The sequence below is a fragment of the Budorcas taxicolor genome, chromosome 6, assembly GCF_023091745.1.
Source record: "Budorcas taxicolor isolate Tak-1 chromosome 6, Takin1.1, whole genome shotgun sequence".
NCBI lineage: Eukaryota > Metazoa > Chordata > Mammalia > Artiodactyla > Bovidae > Budorcas > Budorcas taxicolor.
Window position 1 is genome coordinate 114,001,617 of NC_068915.1, and position 15,591 is coordinate 114,017,207.

At 56.0% G+C, this 15,591-nt stretch overlaps 1 protein-coding gene across 15 annotated transcripts in view; it reads right to left on the bottom strand.

The window, feature by feature from the left end:
* ABLIM2 (actin binding LIM protein family member 2) overlaps positions 1-15,591 on the bottom strand; it is a 171,397-nt gene that overhangs the window by 7,932 nt on the left and 147,874 nt on the right. For 12 of the 15 annotated variants that reach the window (XR_008199585.1, XM_052641650.1, XM_052641652.1 and 9 more), the window contains 2 exons: positions 14,683-14,737; positions 12,788-12,868 (listed from right to left, as the gene is read on the bottom strand). Coding sequence is in view for 13 of the 15 variants with exons in the window: in XM_052641650.1 (XP_052497610.1) it covers positions 12,788-12,868; positions 14,683-14,737 (136 nt within the window). In the remaining 2 variants the exon portion in view is untranslated. Of the gene's footprint in view, positions 1-12,787; positions 12,869-12,994; positions 13,078-14,682; positions 14,738-15,591 lie in introns of those variants that run through there. The other 3 variants (XR_008199584.1, XM_052641656.1, XM_052641655.1) reach the window with 3 other exon arrangements.

The following is a 15,591-nucleotide window of genomic DNA, read 5'->3' on the forward strand; positions in this document are numbered from 1 at the left end:
GATACACACTTGTGCTCATACCCAGGGAGGTGGTGAGTGTGCGAGGTGGTGGTGCCCACAGGATGCAGACTGATGGGGATGTCTGTCCCAGATGGGGACGTCTCCTGCGTCACACAGCCCCAGCAAGCGGCACTTGGAAACTCAGACCTTCAGGCCGGGGGTCCAGGGCTCTTTCTGAGAGGCTGCCCCCAGCTGCTCCTCAGGACCACGTGCGGGTCAGACAGGCAGGTCCACGTAGCCGGGGACTACCCCTGCCCGTGGCCGACAGGCCCACTGAGGCCTGTCCATTCTGAGGCCATTGGTGGCAGCAATCCCCAACTCTTTCTGGATCACAGACCCTCTGAAACATTAAGGAAGCAGCGCATCTCAGTAGAATTACGCGCACTCACACACCCTTAGCATCCAGGCTTCAGGAGGCGCCATGGACGTCCTGTGGTCTACTTGGGTGAAGGAGGAAACAGAACAGGCTCCATCTTGAAAGCATAACTCTTATCTTGGGCCAGACTGTGGACTTTAAGCTATGTCCCAGTATCTATGGAAACGACACACCAATGGAAAACCAGGACCCCAGATGGAAGAGCCCCAGGGCTCATACCTAGACTCTCCCTAAAAGAATACCCTAATTATCTCTGTAACTGAATAGAATCAGACATTCTATTATGCTTATTGGGGTATGACCACAGGCCTATTGATAACTGTCCACTGTTAACTACCTAGGCTTAAGGCTTATGAATCACGGGTTAACTTCGATTATATCTTTCTTTTCCTTTGTTCAGACTAGTTTCAGGGAATTTGGGGAGGCGAGTTTGGGCACATACACTTAGGGTATATAAGGTTTTCACAAAAACTGGTTGGGGTCCTTGGCTAAGAAGAGACTCTGCCTTGGGCCTGCCGGTATAATGAACTGCACGCCACTGTCTGCATCGTCCTTCTGAGTGGGTTTGTTTCCTGGAAGGCGTGGCTACAGACGGGGACCCCACCCCCCCCTGCACTGACGGGGGACACTGCCAGGCTCGGGAAGGGGCTTCACGACGTTTGATGCCATCCTCACCCGCCCTGAGAGTTTGCTCTCACCTCACAGCCTCTGAAAGCCCAGGCTCAGAGAGGTCCCGAGCCTCGCCCCGGGGCAGGCAGCCTGGGCCCCAGGCCAGGAGGCTCGAGAGCCAGGCCCTTCCCTCAGTCCTGACCGCCTGCCTCGCGGCGGCTCCTGGAAGCGTCCCAGGCTTCGTGGTGAAGGCCCTCGGCCTGAGCTTGCCCGGCTTGCCGGGACTGGCCTGCCTTGATTCCCGCGCAGGCCTCACCTAGTCCCACCACCTCACCAAGCTCAGACGCCCACTGCAGCCCACCAGCTACCACCAGGCCCCTGCTCTCGGGGGTGCTAAGCAGGTGAGCTCAGGCCCAGACCCCCTCAGCCTGTGACTCTAGGAGCTGTGTTTCTTCAGAGGTCTGGGCCCCACAGTGCCTCCCACACTGTCACAAGGTACAGTGAAGCCCTGTCTGCAGAGGGGGCTCCTGCTGAGCGGGGTCCATGCTCCTTGCTCCTTGACCTCATCACCACGACGACATCATCACCGTGATGACACCATCACCATGACATCATCACCATGACGATGACCTCATCATCACATCATCACCGTGATGACACCATCACCATGACATCACCACCATGACAACATCACCACGATGACACCATCACCATGATGACATCATCACCAAGATGACACCATCACCACGATGACATCATCACCACGACGACATCATTACCATGACGGGCACCATCACATGATGATGTCATTACCATGACATCATTATCACGACGACGACATTATCACTGTGATGACGTCATGGTTGTCATAAGGATAATGGCCTCTGCTGTCTGTGGAGTGTTCCTCTGTGCCAGACAAGGGCCAGGAGCTCTCCATCACCGGCTTGTGACCTCACCATAGCTTACTGGGTAGGACGGGGATGGAGGCTCCAAGATGTGGACTGATGTGGCTGCCAGGCGACCCTGAGGCCCTGCATCACCGTGTTCTCTCCCACCTCTCCCACCACCGCTCTGCCCCATGGCGGGCATCTATAAATTCTGAAACATGCCAGGCTCTCTGCCACCCAGAGCCTGCAATGCTCTTCCCCCACTTCACAGAGCAGCTAGCTCCTCCTCCTTCTGCAGGTCCCAGCTCAAATGTCCCCTCCTCCTGGGGGCCCTCCTGGGTTGCACTAGCCAAGCAAGCAGGCCCCAGGCCACGTGTGTCCCTCAGTACTGAGCACAGCTGACCTCATCTGTCTCAGCCCCTCTAGGGCAGCATGGGCCTGATTCCTGTCCTCATCCAGGGATGATCTGTGCTTTGCATCCCTGAGTCCAAATCCGTGCTCTCACCTCCCCGGTCATGCTGCCTCCCAGCTCCCCCTCCTCCAGCAGGGCCTGCCCTTCTCTCCGCACGCCTCCCTCTTCCCTCCCCACCCTCCACCCCTAAAGTCCTACCACCTGTCCTGGCCTTCCAGGATGGCTCACATTTGTGTCTCATCAGGAGGCCCTAGGGGCCCAGAGGCTATGGCAGACACGTCTCCCAGACACATCCGCGTGGCTGGGAACACAGTCACCATCAGTCTGTCGGGTTCTTCTGAGACCCATCAGACCGGTTGGATGACTCTACACAAAGGATGTATTCTTTAAACCTCAGGACCTTGGGTTTCAAGTGCATTCCTACAACTCGGGCTTTTCCTGCTTGAGCAAACTCAGGTGTGTGTTTAGCCCCAGGGTCTGGCACACGGGGAGCTGCTCAGCCCTGCCTATGCCAAGCGCTCAGAAAGGAGCACCCTGGGGACCGCAACCTCCAGGCCTCGGGAGGACACACCCTCCTTCCCCACCTATTCAATCGCCAGCCTTGATCTCCGCGGGAGTTGGCCAGGCCAGGCCCTGGTGCCTGGCTGTTTGGCCAAACAGTCCAGGGGTGGTAAAGGCATTCTGACCACGTGGCCATGCCTACAATCAGCCTTTAAGTGAAGATGCAGTGGCCGCTTTCACTCTGCTGGGGCAAACACTGAGGGCTTCCGGAGAAGGAGGAATTCTGTCTCTACATGTCAGCTCCTTCCTGAGTGTCCAGTCGGCTGCCCTGCCCCACGGATGCCACACTTGCCAGCCCCACAGGAAGCCAATTCCTTAAATTAAATTTCTTGATGTTGGATTGGCCAAAGTTCATTCAGGTTTTCCATAACATCTTGCCGAAAAATCCAAATGAACACTTGGGGCCAACTCAACACTTGTCCGTCTGCGTCTCTGTCTGTCTGTCTGTCTGTCTACCCATCTGTCTCCTGTTGGTTCTGCTGTTTCTCTGGAAGGCCCTGGCGGACATACTTTCCTACCTAAGGAGCAGACTGCGTGCTCTGGGAGGTTGGCGTGTGGAAGAGGGGTTAGAAATCAATATTCCACACTGTAATTAATCTGGGAAGACGCACAGCAGAGTGGCCCCGCCTGACATCTTAACCAGAACTGCAGATCTGCTTCCTAGAAGCTGCAAGGCCTGGGGACATCCTCCAGGCTTCTCTGTACACCCCCGCCCAAGCCTTCTCTGTACCCGCCCCCCGAAGCCTTCTCTGTGCCCACCTCCCCCAAGCCTTCTCTGTACCTCCCTCCTCAAACCTTCTCTGTACCTCTGAAACTTCCCTGTACCCCCCAAGCCTTCTCTGTACCCCCACAAACCTTCTCTGTACCCCCAAGCCTTCTCTGTACCCCCACAAACCTTCTCTGTACCCCCAAGCCTTCTCTGTACCCCTACAAACCTTCTCTGTACCTGCCCCCCAAGCCTTCTCTGTTACCCGCCTCCTCAAACCTTCTCTGTACCTCCTGAAACTTCTCTGTACCCCCCAAGCCTTCTCTGTACCCCCGCAAACCTTCTCTGTACCCCCACAAACCTTCTCTGTACCCTCCAAGCCTTCTCTGTACCCGCTGCACTGAGTTACTGCACTGAGTTGTGAAAACCAAGTACACCAATGACTCGAGTGCTTGAAACAACTTGGTGGTGGTGATCAAGTGCTTATTAAATAAGCCAAATCTGATAAATTCTCAAACATCCTGCTTTGTCCCAGTACCAGGCATCCAGGAGGGGCTTCCTTTCTGCAGGTGACCAGGCCCATGCCTGACCCTGCCTCCATTCATCCCCCGGCCACCTTGCTTTTCCGGGAAGTTCTCTGCAAGCACTGTCTGGCCCGCCCATAGCACTCCCGTTTCCATGGAAACCTTTCTCCAATTCTACTGGCCCACGTGGCTCTCAGGTTGGTAAAGAGGGGATGACACAGACAAGATGACTGAAACTGCACACCACACCTGCCTAGGGCTCTCCCACGGCAAGCGCTCCTGACTCTGAACAACTGGACAAACACTCCAGCCGCCCAGCCGGACTGGCACAGTGATGTCATCTGATGACTCAGAGGGGCTAAGTAACTGGTCCAATGTCACACAGCTAGAAACATTCTGGAGGCTGATTCACAGCCAGGTCACCCGGACCCGAGGTCTCTCTCCCTCCACCAGGGTGCCACCTTTGGACGGCAAGAGGCTGACACAGAGCGAAATGGCCATGTCTTTCGGCAAATGCTGGGCATATGAGTGCAGGGCTGGCCTTAGTAAGTGGACGCTGGAATCTGCCCAGGGAAGGCAAGGCTCTTCCCCTCAGGGTGGATGCTCTGGGCATGGCAGACCCTCAGGGGGCATCTGCCAAATGCAGGAGGCCCCAAGAGCTGCCATGGCACGAGGCCCTTGGGTGCTGGGGTGGGGTTGAGACCCAGACCCTCGGGGAGAGAAAGTGCTGGATCTCAGGCATGGCATTAAACTGGCCCCAGACGGGTCTCCCTGGGAAGCCTGGTCCTCGCCCTGCCCATGGGGATCCAGGATTCGTCCGACTGCCATCCGTGTGACAGCGAGGAGGGCCACCACACCCTTTCCAGACTCCTCCTCGAGACTATGGGCTACCAGGTGCCCATGTGGCGTCTTTCTCTTTGCCTGGCTGAGCGTCCTGAATTCCCTTGTCCATGCCACACAGGCCAGAGCATCAGTCATCGGCAGAACCTGGGTCCGTCCTGTTGAACCCAGTGACCGCCATGTAACCAACACCCCATCCCGACACCCTGGAGTCACCCCAGGTGTGTCCCTGCCCCTCCCCACAACACCCTCCCACCTCGCCCCCCAAATACGGCCTGAACGCACCCGCTTCTCACCTCAGCACTGCCACCCCCCTGTCCAAGATGCCATCAGCTCTGGCCCAGACCACCCAACCGCCTCCTCAACCATCTCCTGTGTGCACACAGCCAGCCCAGGCTTCACATGCAGCCTCAGGCACGGTTTTCAATATGAATGTAATCATGTCGTCCCCCAACTTGAAAGTCATTGCTTTTTGGCTAGAAACTGAACTGCTTAACCTACGCTCAGGACCCCACAAGGCTGGCCCTCCTCCCCGCCACCTGCTCCAGCACAGCCTCTGCTGCGTCCTGCCCCAGGGCCTCTGTGCCTGCTGTGTGCTTGCCTGAAACGCTCCTCCCACCTGCCACTCTCACCCTGTGTGCAGGTACACACACACACACGTTCAGGTACACTTACCACATCCACTTAACTGTTCAGTTCAGTCGCTCCGTCATGTCCGACTCTGCAACCCCATGGACTGCAGCACGCCAGGCCTCCCTGTCCATCGCCAACTCCCATGGCTTACTCAAACTCATGTCCATTGAGTCAGTGATGCCATCCAACCATCTCATCCTTTGTCATCTATTCTCCTCCTGCCCTCAGTCTTTCCCAGCATCAGGGTCTTTTCAAAAGAGTCAGCTCTTCACATCAGGTGGCCAAAGTATTGGAGTTTCAGTTTCAGCATCAGTCCTTCCAATGAATATTCAGGACTGATCTCCTTTAGGATGGACTGGCTGGATCTCCTTGCAGTCTGAGGGACTCTCAAGAGTCTTCTCCAACACCACAGTTCAAAAGTATCGATTCTTAACTGTATCCCTTTAAAAATGCTCACGGGCCCACATTCCTCTCCTTTAGAGGCTCCATCTCGGGCTATAATTTTATACCCTCATTAGTCATCAGTTGATGGACGTCTGTTCGGGCAGGGTCTGAGGGCAGCACTCCTGCTGGCTTTGGCTTACCATGCATCCCCAAGGCCCGGCTCGATGCCTGGCCCATATTCACCAGGCTGGTGAGGCTCAGCCAAACACTCTGCGGTAAGGATGGATAACAAGCTTTGACCATTGACAGACAGAGCGGTCCGCCTTCCAGAGGCTGATCCCACATCCCTGGTGGTGTGGTGGTGTGTGGGCACCACCAGCTGTCCCCGCACATCCACCGTCTCCCCTTGCTGGGCACACAGCAGACCCAGTGCTTTGCTGGGTGATGGAGCCCCAGCCAATGGCCTGTCATCCACAGCCTGGTCCCTGCCAACCTCGCCTGTGTGGGATGAGAACAGGGCAGGACCCAGCGGGGCTCCTGGGCACAGAAGCCTTCCCCTGTCCCTTGTCTGTCAGGGACAGACTCCAGCCTCTGCAACCTCCCCTGAGTCGTAAAGGGCAGATTCAAACAGCTGCTAGTCAGGGAAGGGAGAGGAGGCAGAGACAGGAGGAGCAGCCAGGAAGCGACAGTACAGCCTTGGGAAGGTCCTGGTTTGCCTCAAGGGATGCACCTAATAATGCCGTTTGAACTCTTTATAGAACTATTTCTCAGAAAAGTGGAAGTGTTAGTCACGCAGTCATGTCCGACTCTTTGTGACCCCATGGACTGTAGCCCACCAGGCTCCCCTGTCCATGCATTTTCCAAGCAAAAATACTGGAGTGGGTTGCCATTTCCTTCTCCAGGTGATCTTCCCAGCTCAGGGATTGAACCCGGGTCTCCTGCACTGAAGGCAGACTCTTTACCTTCTCAGCCATCATCCCTGGTCCCGTGAGCTGGCGACTCATGGACTGAGGAGTCTGCCATTTCCTTCTCCAGAGGATCTTCCCAATCCTGGGATCAAACCCAGGCCCCTGCCCTGCAGGCAGGTGCTTTACCATCTGAACCACCAGGGAAGCCCTCAGAAGGTGAAGAATCTGCCTGCAATGCAAGAGACCAGGGCTCCATCCCTGAGCCAGGAAGATCCCCTGCAGGAGGAAATGGCAACCCACTCCAGTATTCTCGCCTGGAAAATCCTACTGACGGAGGAGTCTGGCAGGCTACAGTCCATGGAAAGAGCTGGACACAGCTGAGAGACGAACACTTTCACTTTCATAGAACTAGTAGGTTGCTGAGAAAGTAACTGTGATTTTTGCACTATTGAAATTTGCCATTTGATAGCAGAATATATTCTAAATAAATGTTGTTAGGTTATATATCATTTTAATATGCATTTCTTGCCTTTTTTTTGCTAATGACTTGCTCCTTGCTGTTTATTCTATATTTATTGTAGACGATGGACACGATGGTGTTGCTGCTGCTGCTGCTAAGTCGCTTCAGTCGTGTCCGACTCTGTGCGACCCCAGAGACAGCAGCCCACCAGGCTCCCCTGTCCCTGGGATTCTCCAGGCGAGAACACTGGAGTGGGTTGCCATTGCCTTCTCCAATGCATGAAAGTGAAAAGTGAAAGTCAAGTCGCTCAGTCGTGTCCGACTCTTAGTGACCCCATGGACTGCAGCCCGCCAGGCTCCTCCTTCCATGGGATTTTCCAGGCAAGAGTACTGGAGAGGGTGCCATTGCCTTCTCAAAAGCAAATTCGAGTGATTTTTCTTACTTGGGTTCAAAACGAGTCATAAAGCAGTGGAGACAACTCACAACATCAGTAACACGTTTGGCCCAGGAGCTGCTAACAAGTGCACGCCCAAGTGCAGTAGTGGTTCAAGAAGTTTGGCAAAGGAGACGAGAGCCTTGAAGATGAGTGGAGTGGCCAGGCATCGGAAGTCAGCAACAACCAACCGAGAGCCGTCATCGAAGCTGATCCTCTTACGACCACAGGAGAAGCTGCTCAAGGACTCAGCGTCGGCCCCGCTATGGTCGTTCGGCACTTGAAGCAAACTGGAAAGGTGAGAAGGCTCGAAGCCTCGTGAGCTGACCGCAAACCACAGAAGCTGACGTCCTGCAGTGCCGTCTTATCCCGTTCTGCGCAACAACAGTGGGCCATTTCTTGATCGGATTGTGACGTGTGACAAAAAGCAGATTTTATATGACAACTGGCATCGACCAACTCAGCGGCTGGACCAAGAAAAAGCTCCAACGCACCTCCTAAAGCCAAACTTGCACCAAAAAGGGGTCACGGTCACTGTGTAGTGGTCTGCGCCTGTCTGATCCGCTATAGCTTTCTGAATTCCATCGAAACCATTTCACCTGAGAAGTATGCTCAGCAAATCGATGAGATGCCATGAAAACCGCAATGCCTGAAGCCAGCAAAGGTCAACAGAAAGGGGCCAGGTCTTCCCCATGACAATGCCCGACCACGCATCACACAACCAACGCTTCAAAAGCTGAACAAATTGGGCTACAAAGTCTAGTCTCATCCACCATGTTCACCTGACCTCTCGCCAACCGGCTAGCGGTTCTTCAAGCACCTCGACAACTTTTTGCAGGGCAAAAGCTTCCACAACCAGCAGGAGGCAGACTATGTTTTCCAAGAGTTCATCGAACCCTGAAGCACAGATTTTTATGCTACAGGGATAAGCAAATGTATTTCTCATTGGTAAAAACATGTGGATTGTAATGGTTCCTATTTTGATTAATGTAGATGTGTTTGAGCCTAGTTACAAAGATTTAAAATTCACAGTCCAAAACTGCAATTATATTTGCACCAATCTAATAAAACACCCAATAAATGGAAGGTGCGAGCAGTCTTCATTCCAGGGAAGGCCACCTGAGGCCTTCAGCTTAAAGGAACCAGAAAAGCTCACAAGAGATTACCTGAGACCAGATTAAATGAGTGCAGGCCCTGCAAACACCTTATCAGCAACTCCACCCTTGAACTAGAAAACTCAAGGAACCATCTCAGGTTGGGACACAAAGTCCCCCTTGGCCTGGCAGAGCAGTTCAGCTCTTCTTTCCTACTTAACCCAAAGTCCTGTCTTGGAGATTCAATTTGGCAGCAGTGCACAGAGGCCAAGTTCTGGGCAACAGAACACCACAGGACTAGCACGCAGCTGTCTAAAGGGACAGGCAGACTCCCATGAGCTGGCGGGGAACTGATGCCAAGCTGCATCAACAGTACAAGCCTGCTTATCCAAAACAGAATGCAGTTATCTCTGGGCATTTGTGAGAAATTAAAAAAAAAAAAAAAAACATTTCCAGAAACAGGTCCACCCCGGAGCTAACAGGAGTTATGATTCGGTGGGGGAATTCCATGGAATGCTTATGTTCTTCTTCATGTTTTTCTGGACTTTTACAAGAGTTAGGAACTGTTTTTATATTAAAAATTAAGCTCTCTCCCCTGAGATGAAAACATTATTGTATCTTTCTCTCCTGCTGGGATGCAGCCCACCTCCCACCCCCAGAGCCCTTTCTGGCTCAGGGCCCAGCTCCCAACCCTGGAGGATGTGAGACATACCACGTGTGGCAACACCTCCAATCTGCCTCCTGGCGTGGCTGAGATCAGGAAGAGAATGACTAGAGAGCAATGCATGCTCTGGGGTGTTCTTGGAAATGGGGGTGATGAAACTCATTACCCTCATGTCCAAGGCTTTTTTTGAAAAAAAAAAAAAAAGGGGGGGGGAATGTTTACATGTATTAACCATTTGCTATTTTGCACCTTCATTCTGTATTATAGCAAAATAAAGGGGGGGGATGGGAGTTGGTGAAAGGGCACCCCACTCCCTAGGAGGGAAACAGCAAGTCCCAACGGGCTGGTGGCCCTGCGGCCGCTGGTGGGTCAGGAGCAGGAGTTGTGGGCACCCTGCTCTGAGCTCACCGGCCCCCTGCCCACCCCCCCTCCATGGCGGGAGTGGGAGCCCTCAGGGCGTTCACGGTCCATGCACCGCCACGGGAGCCCTTGAGGCAGGTCCTGACAGCCACCCAGCCCACATGTGCCCTGTTTTACAGCAGTGAGACCTGAGCACACAGCTACCAAGGGCCTCACTTCAGTAGGAGCCAGAGTGCGTCCCCTGCAAAGAACTCAGGAGTTGTCACCCTGAGGCCCGGGCAGCGGCTGCCCTGGGCCCCGTCCTCCAGACCACGTGGCAGGTACTCCCTGAGCTTGATTCGGGGCCTACTCTGTTCATTCCAGGCTTCCCAGGTGGCACTAGTGGTAAAGAACCACCTACCAGTGCAGGAGATGAAAGAGACGCGGGTTCGATCCCTGGGTCGCAAAGATCCCCCGGAAGAGGGTATGGCAACCCACTCCAGTATGCTTGCCTGGAGAATCCCATGGATGGAGGAGCTTGGTTGGCTAAGATACAAAGAGTCGTACACACCTGAAGCGACTTAGCATGTATGCAGAACATCATAGACTACGCTGAACAGTTCACAGAACAAGGCCACAGTCTTTATCTCCTTCTGTGTGTGCTTAGGAGAAGGCAATGGCACCCCACTCCAGTACTCTTGCCTGGAAAATCCCATGGACGGAGGAGCCTGGTAGGCTGCAGTCCATGGGGTCGCTAGGAGTCGGACACTACTGAATGACTTCACTTTCACTTTTCACTTTCATGCATTGGAGAAGGCAATGGCAACCCACTCCAGTATTCTTGCCTGGAGAATCCCAGGGACGGGGGAGCCTGGTGGGCTGCCGTCTCTGGGGTCGCACAGAGTTGGACACGACTGAAGTGATTCAGCAGTGCATGCTTAGTCACGTCCGACTCTTTGTGACCCCATGGACTGCAGCCCAGCAGGCTCCTCTGTCCATGCAATTTTCCAGGCAAGAATACTGGAGCGGGTTGCCATTTCCTCCTCCAGGGGATCTTCCTGACCCAGGGATCCAACCCGAATCTGCTGTATCTCCTCCCTCGGCAGGCGGATTCTTTACCGCTGAGCCACCTGGGAAGCCTTAATGTCATAATCACGAGCAAATAATTTGTGAAATACTTTCAATGCACGGCATGCTATTCAGTTTTTCACTGGTAACAAAAAGGCTTCTTTGCAATTAAACATTGCATGGATGATTTTGGCTAAGGCAGGCTGTGAAAAGTGAGAGAGTTCTGTGTTGTTTATCAATAAGGGAATGAAACTAGTACCTCAAATCACACCCAAAAACCAGTCTTGTTACTGTTAATATTGTCCTTACGTTTTCAACTCTCAACAATAGCTGCATCACTAAATAGCTGCTAGTAAAAAAAAAAAAAAAAAGCTACTAGTAAAGGGTTAAGTGGATACATTACCGTATTTATCCCACATTATGTATTTATACCATAATTATCTTAGCCCAGCACCTGCCCCCTGTCTCGAGGTCCTAGGTCCCAGGTCCCAGAGCCCCTCTGGGAGCCCCACTGGGTCTCTTTCATCCAGACTTCGAGTCTGGGGGAGGGGAAGTGAACATCTGTCTGTCTGTGAGGCCGACACACAGGGGAGGCACTCGGGAAACAGGAGAGAACCCGGGTCTGGGGGCTTGATCAGACCTCACCTGAAGCCCCGTCGGTCAGACAAGCTAGAAGTTCCCTTCTAGCTTACTTCTGGTTACTCATTGGAAAAGACCCTGATGCTGGGAAAGATGGAGGACAGGAGGAGAAGGGGACGGCAGAGGATGAGATGGTTGGATGGCATCACCAACTCAATGGACGGGAGTTTGAGCAAGCTCCAAGAGATGGTGCAGGACAGGGAAGCCTGGTGTGCTGCAGTCCAGACTTAGCAACTGAACAACAACTTTCGGTCAGGATCCATCATCACAACAGAAGGTTGATCCCCGCCTCCCCCCCAACACCGCTGCAGTCCCACCAGTGTCCCCGTCCCTCCTTGCCACCACTACCTGGAGCCTGGGTAAGGGGCTCTAGTGCCTCTCGTGAGCACAGCTCCCCACCCAGCAGATATCAACGTCATCTTAAAGGAAGATCAGGGCCCCAGAGCGTCCATCTGGACCCCTGAGACTGCGCTTCTTTTCAGATCAACCTGGCCTGGACTGGGATGGGCTTCCGCCTGGCAGCCCTGCTGAGCCCCCAGCACTGCTGGGGCCCCTGGGCCACATCCACGCCCTTACTGCTCCCTCCCGGCAGCCTCCTGAGCCCGCACCCACTCCCACAGCTGCTCCCAGCCCCTGGGCACAGACGGGGCAGGTGACCCTGGGCCTTCAGGAGCCCCCAGACCCCTCACCCCTGTGAAGCCTTCCTGACACAGCTCGGGAGGTGCGGTCCATCATTGGACACTGGTTTCCTGGTGGGAGGATGGTGAGGATGAAGGAAGTTTTTATGCATGCTGACCACCCGGGACCATGGCTCATGGTGGGGCCTGGCCAAGAGATGCCACCCACACACCCTCTGTGCCCTTGTCCTGCAGGTCCTTTAAACATGCCCTTGCTCCCGGAGTTAAGCACCATTCAAGGTCAGGGTAAAGGTGATCAGATAAGCAACCAGGAACTGTGCCAATTTTCCCAGCGTTCAAGGAAGAGGCGAATGTTACCCAGTTAAGCACAGTGACGAGGCCTTCCTGGCCCCGAACCGCTGCAGCTGTGCGCCCTTTGGCAAAGCCGTCTTTGTTGGGCACATAACCACGGTCTCCTGAGTTATCTCTTGGAGACAACTCAGGTCCTTGATTCCGAGCCTGTCACTGGGCGCTGCACATCACTGTGGGGATCTCGGGGGTGGTGTGTCAACACTCCGGATGGGGAGAGATGTTCCTGGCGGACATGGTCCTTCACCCCTGGGGCCCCCTCACCTCCAGTCTCGTCCGATCCACGTCCTTGGGCAGCTTCACTCGGATCCGGTTTGTGACAATAAGGGCGTCATACGGATAGATCTGCAGGGAGAAGAAAGCCCGGGGTCACCCAGGGAGCAGGTGCATCTGTGAGGAAGGAGGCCAAGAGCTGAGTCGAGGCTAAGGAAGAGCTACGTACATGTATCCACATCTGACACACACATTTCACAAGAAAAGGAATGTTTAACCTGGGCGGGCGCGGCGCAGCAGGCAGAGGTCAGCGCGGGAGCGGGCGGCCCTTACCTTGTATTCTGTAAGAGAAGCAGAGACCACAGGGGCCAGCTCAGAACTTGCACAGGCTCGGCCCAAAGGTGGAGCAATCCCGCCCAGACCCCGCCCTGTGGCTGACAGGGCCACGCCGCCTCCACCCCGCAGCATCCTCGGAGCTCGGGGGTGGGCAGGGGGGAGGTCTCCGTGGGAAGCCAGGAGCAGGAGGCATAGTCTGGAGACTGGAGGCCAGACTGGGAGCCTGAGGCAGCGCTGTGTTCTCTCTTGGCTGGGCTACTGTCTCCCTGAGGTGGGGGCGCTCCCCAGACCTGCCTCATTTACCCTCTGGGCTTACCCACCTCTTACTGTCTTACTTTCTTCACCCTTCAGCTCCTCCTTTTAAATACAGAGCCCCACACGCTAGCTTATTAAAGATATTTTTTTTCTTCCAGACTAAAAGTGGCTTGTTGAAAAAAAAAAAATCATACAGATGGGCTGTCTCCATGAGCACGCATCCCCCCCAGGGCGGCATCTCTGGGTCCTGGCTGTAAAGCCTCCCTCTCTGGCGGGAGACATCAGTGAGGAGCTCGGGCACTGGGTGGCTGGTCCCTGAACTTCCCCGTGTGCTGTGCGGGGGGCCTGGCCAGGCCAGCTCTGAGCCCGGAGACCTGAAGACCACTTAGAGGGTGCAGGCTGCGACTCCCTCCCCTTTCCCCAACTCCAACATCCAGCGAGGATCAGCCCTGGAGAGCAGGCTCCCGTCACTCTTGGGTAACAACCATGAGCGAGCATCCGGCCCTGTGGTTGAGGACTGGCAGAGCCTCCCAGGCGGATGCCAGCCACTTGAGCAGGTCTGTCCAGTAGCGCCAACCTCCCTGCAGGCCATCCTGCCGGCGCGAAGCCCCGGGAGGCTGCACTGTGAGCGCGGGGGCTGGGCGGGCTTTACCCTTCCACTTTGCCTCCGTTGTGTGTGCTCAGTGGCTCAGTGGCGTCCGACTCTTTGCGACCCCCACGGACTGCAGCCCACCAGGCTCCTCTGGCCAAGGGATTCTCCAGGCCAGAATACTGGAGTGGGTTGCCATTTCCTCCTCCAGGGGGAATCTTCCTGTCCCAGGGATTGAACTCGCGTCTCCTGGGGCTCCTGCACTGCAGGTGGATTCTTTACCCACGGAGCCGCCTGGGAAGCCCCGAGGTGGCTTTTCCCTGCGGCTCCGCCTCCCTTATTATCGTGGATGTGACAGTCGGTGTCGGGTTGGCTGCCGCCCTGGCCTGAGGTGGTCATTCAAACACAGATCTCTTGCCTGAGTGACTTGTAGTGACAAGTCGGTCAGCACAGGGTGGGCCCGTGCTCCAGAGGGGAGCACCTAGAGCAGGAGACGGGGGGAGCCCTGAGTTAGCCGCTGAGTTAGAGCGGGACAGCCCAGGGAAAAGAGGAAGCACGTCAGCTAGCTCAGGGAGGAAGCGGAAACGGAAGCGCGACCACGACCGGAAGAGGCGGGGACACGGGCATCCCCGGCTTCCGCCGCCCGGCGCTCGGAGCCTCCTGCCGGCGGCCACGGCAGGGAGGGTGGTCTGCGGACGGGACTCGGGGACCCCTGTCAGCGGCCCCTGCCCCAGCCAGAGACCCACGGGGTCCCCGCCCCCTGTACCTCGCGTGGCCCAGCCGGCATCCGGGTCTGCTCCACCAGGGCCCACATTGGCATTCTGGAAGAGAAAGAGAGAGGGCGGCAGGGGCAGGTTGCAGGGGGCAGGCAGTCGCCGGGGTCCTGGCAGCCGGGCGGGGGACGAGGGTCGGCCTGGGGCGCCCGCTGGGACCAGGCTCTGGAGAGGCCGCCGGCTTCCCAAGAGCAGGTGTGCTCGCGCGCCTCCTGCCGCCTTCAGGCCGCCCCTGCCTGGCCCGCCAGCTCCTAAGCCGCTGAGATGCCAGCCCCTGGGCGCCTGCCCCTCGGCCCCACAGCGGGCCCGGACCCCGCGGGCATCTCACCGGGGCTGCGGCTCCAGCAAGGGGCCTCCGGTCCCGCTGGACGAGTGGGCCCCAGGGGGCTCGCGTGGCCGGTGTCTCTAAAGCCCCTGGCACAGACGCCGCGTGTCATGAGCGCGGCTGACATGCTGGCACTCAAGGGCTGGCCCTCGGAGGGGCGGCGGGCCTGGGAGCCCGGCACCCCCTCTCAGGTGCCTCCTTCACCTGTCCGTGGCGTCTCAGCAGCCAACCCTGATGTCTGGCGCTCTCGTTCCCTTTGCCCACCTGAAAAAGTCATCCTGCAAACCTCTCCGGAGGGTCCCCGCCCTGCAACACGGGCACCGGGGCCCTGCACATCAGTTGGCCTCTGTCCTGTCCACTTTGTCTAGGCCTTGAGTCCATTGCCCGCAGTGGAGAAAAGCATTTCACGTGTGCTCACGTCTGGCACCGGGTACAGCACCTGACCCGGGTCAGGGCTCTTGGCCAGTGCTTCTGAAACTGGGCGCAGTGGTTAAATTTCCACGGAGGGAGCCCTGCAGTTAAAGGGGGCGTCACCTCCTCACCCTGGGTTGTATTACAGGGAGAGGGCTTCCAGCAC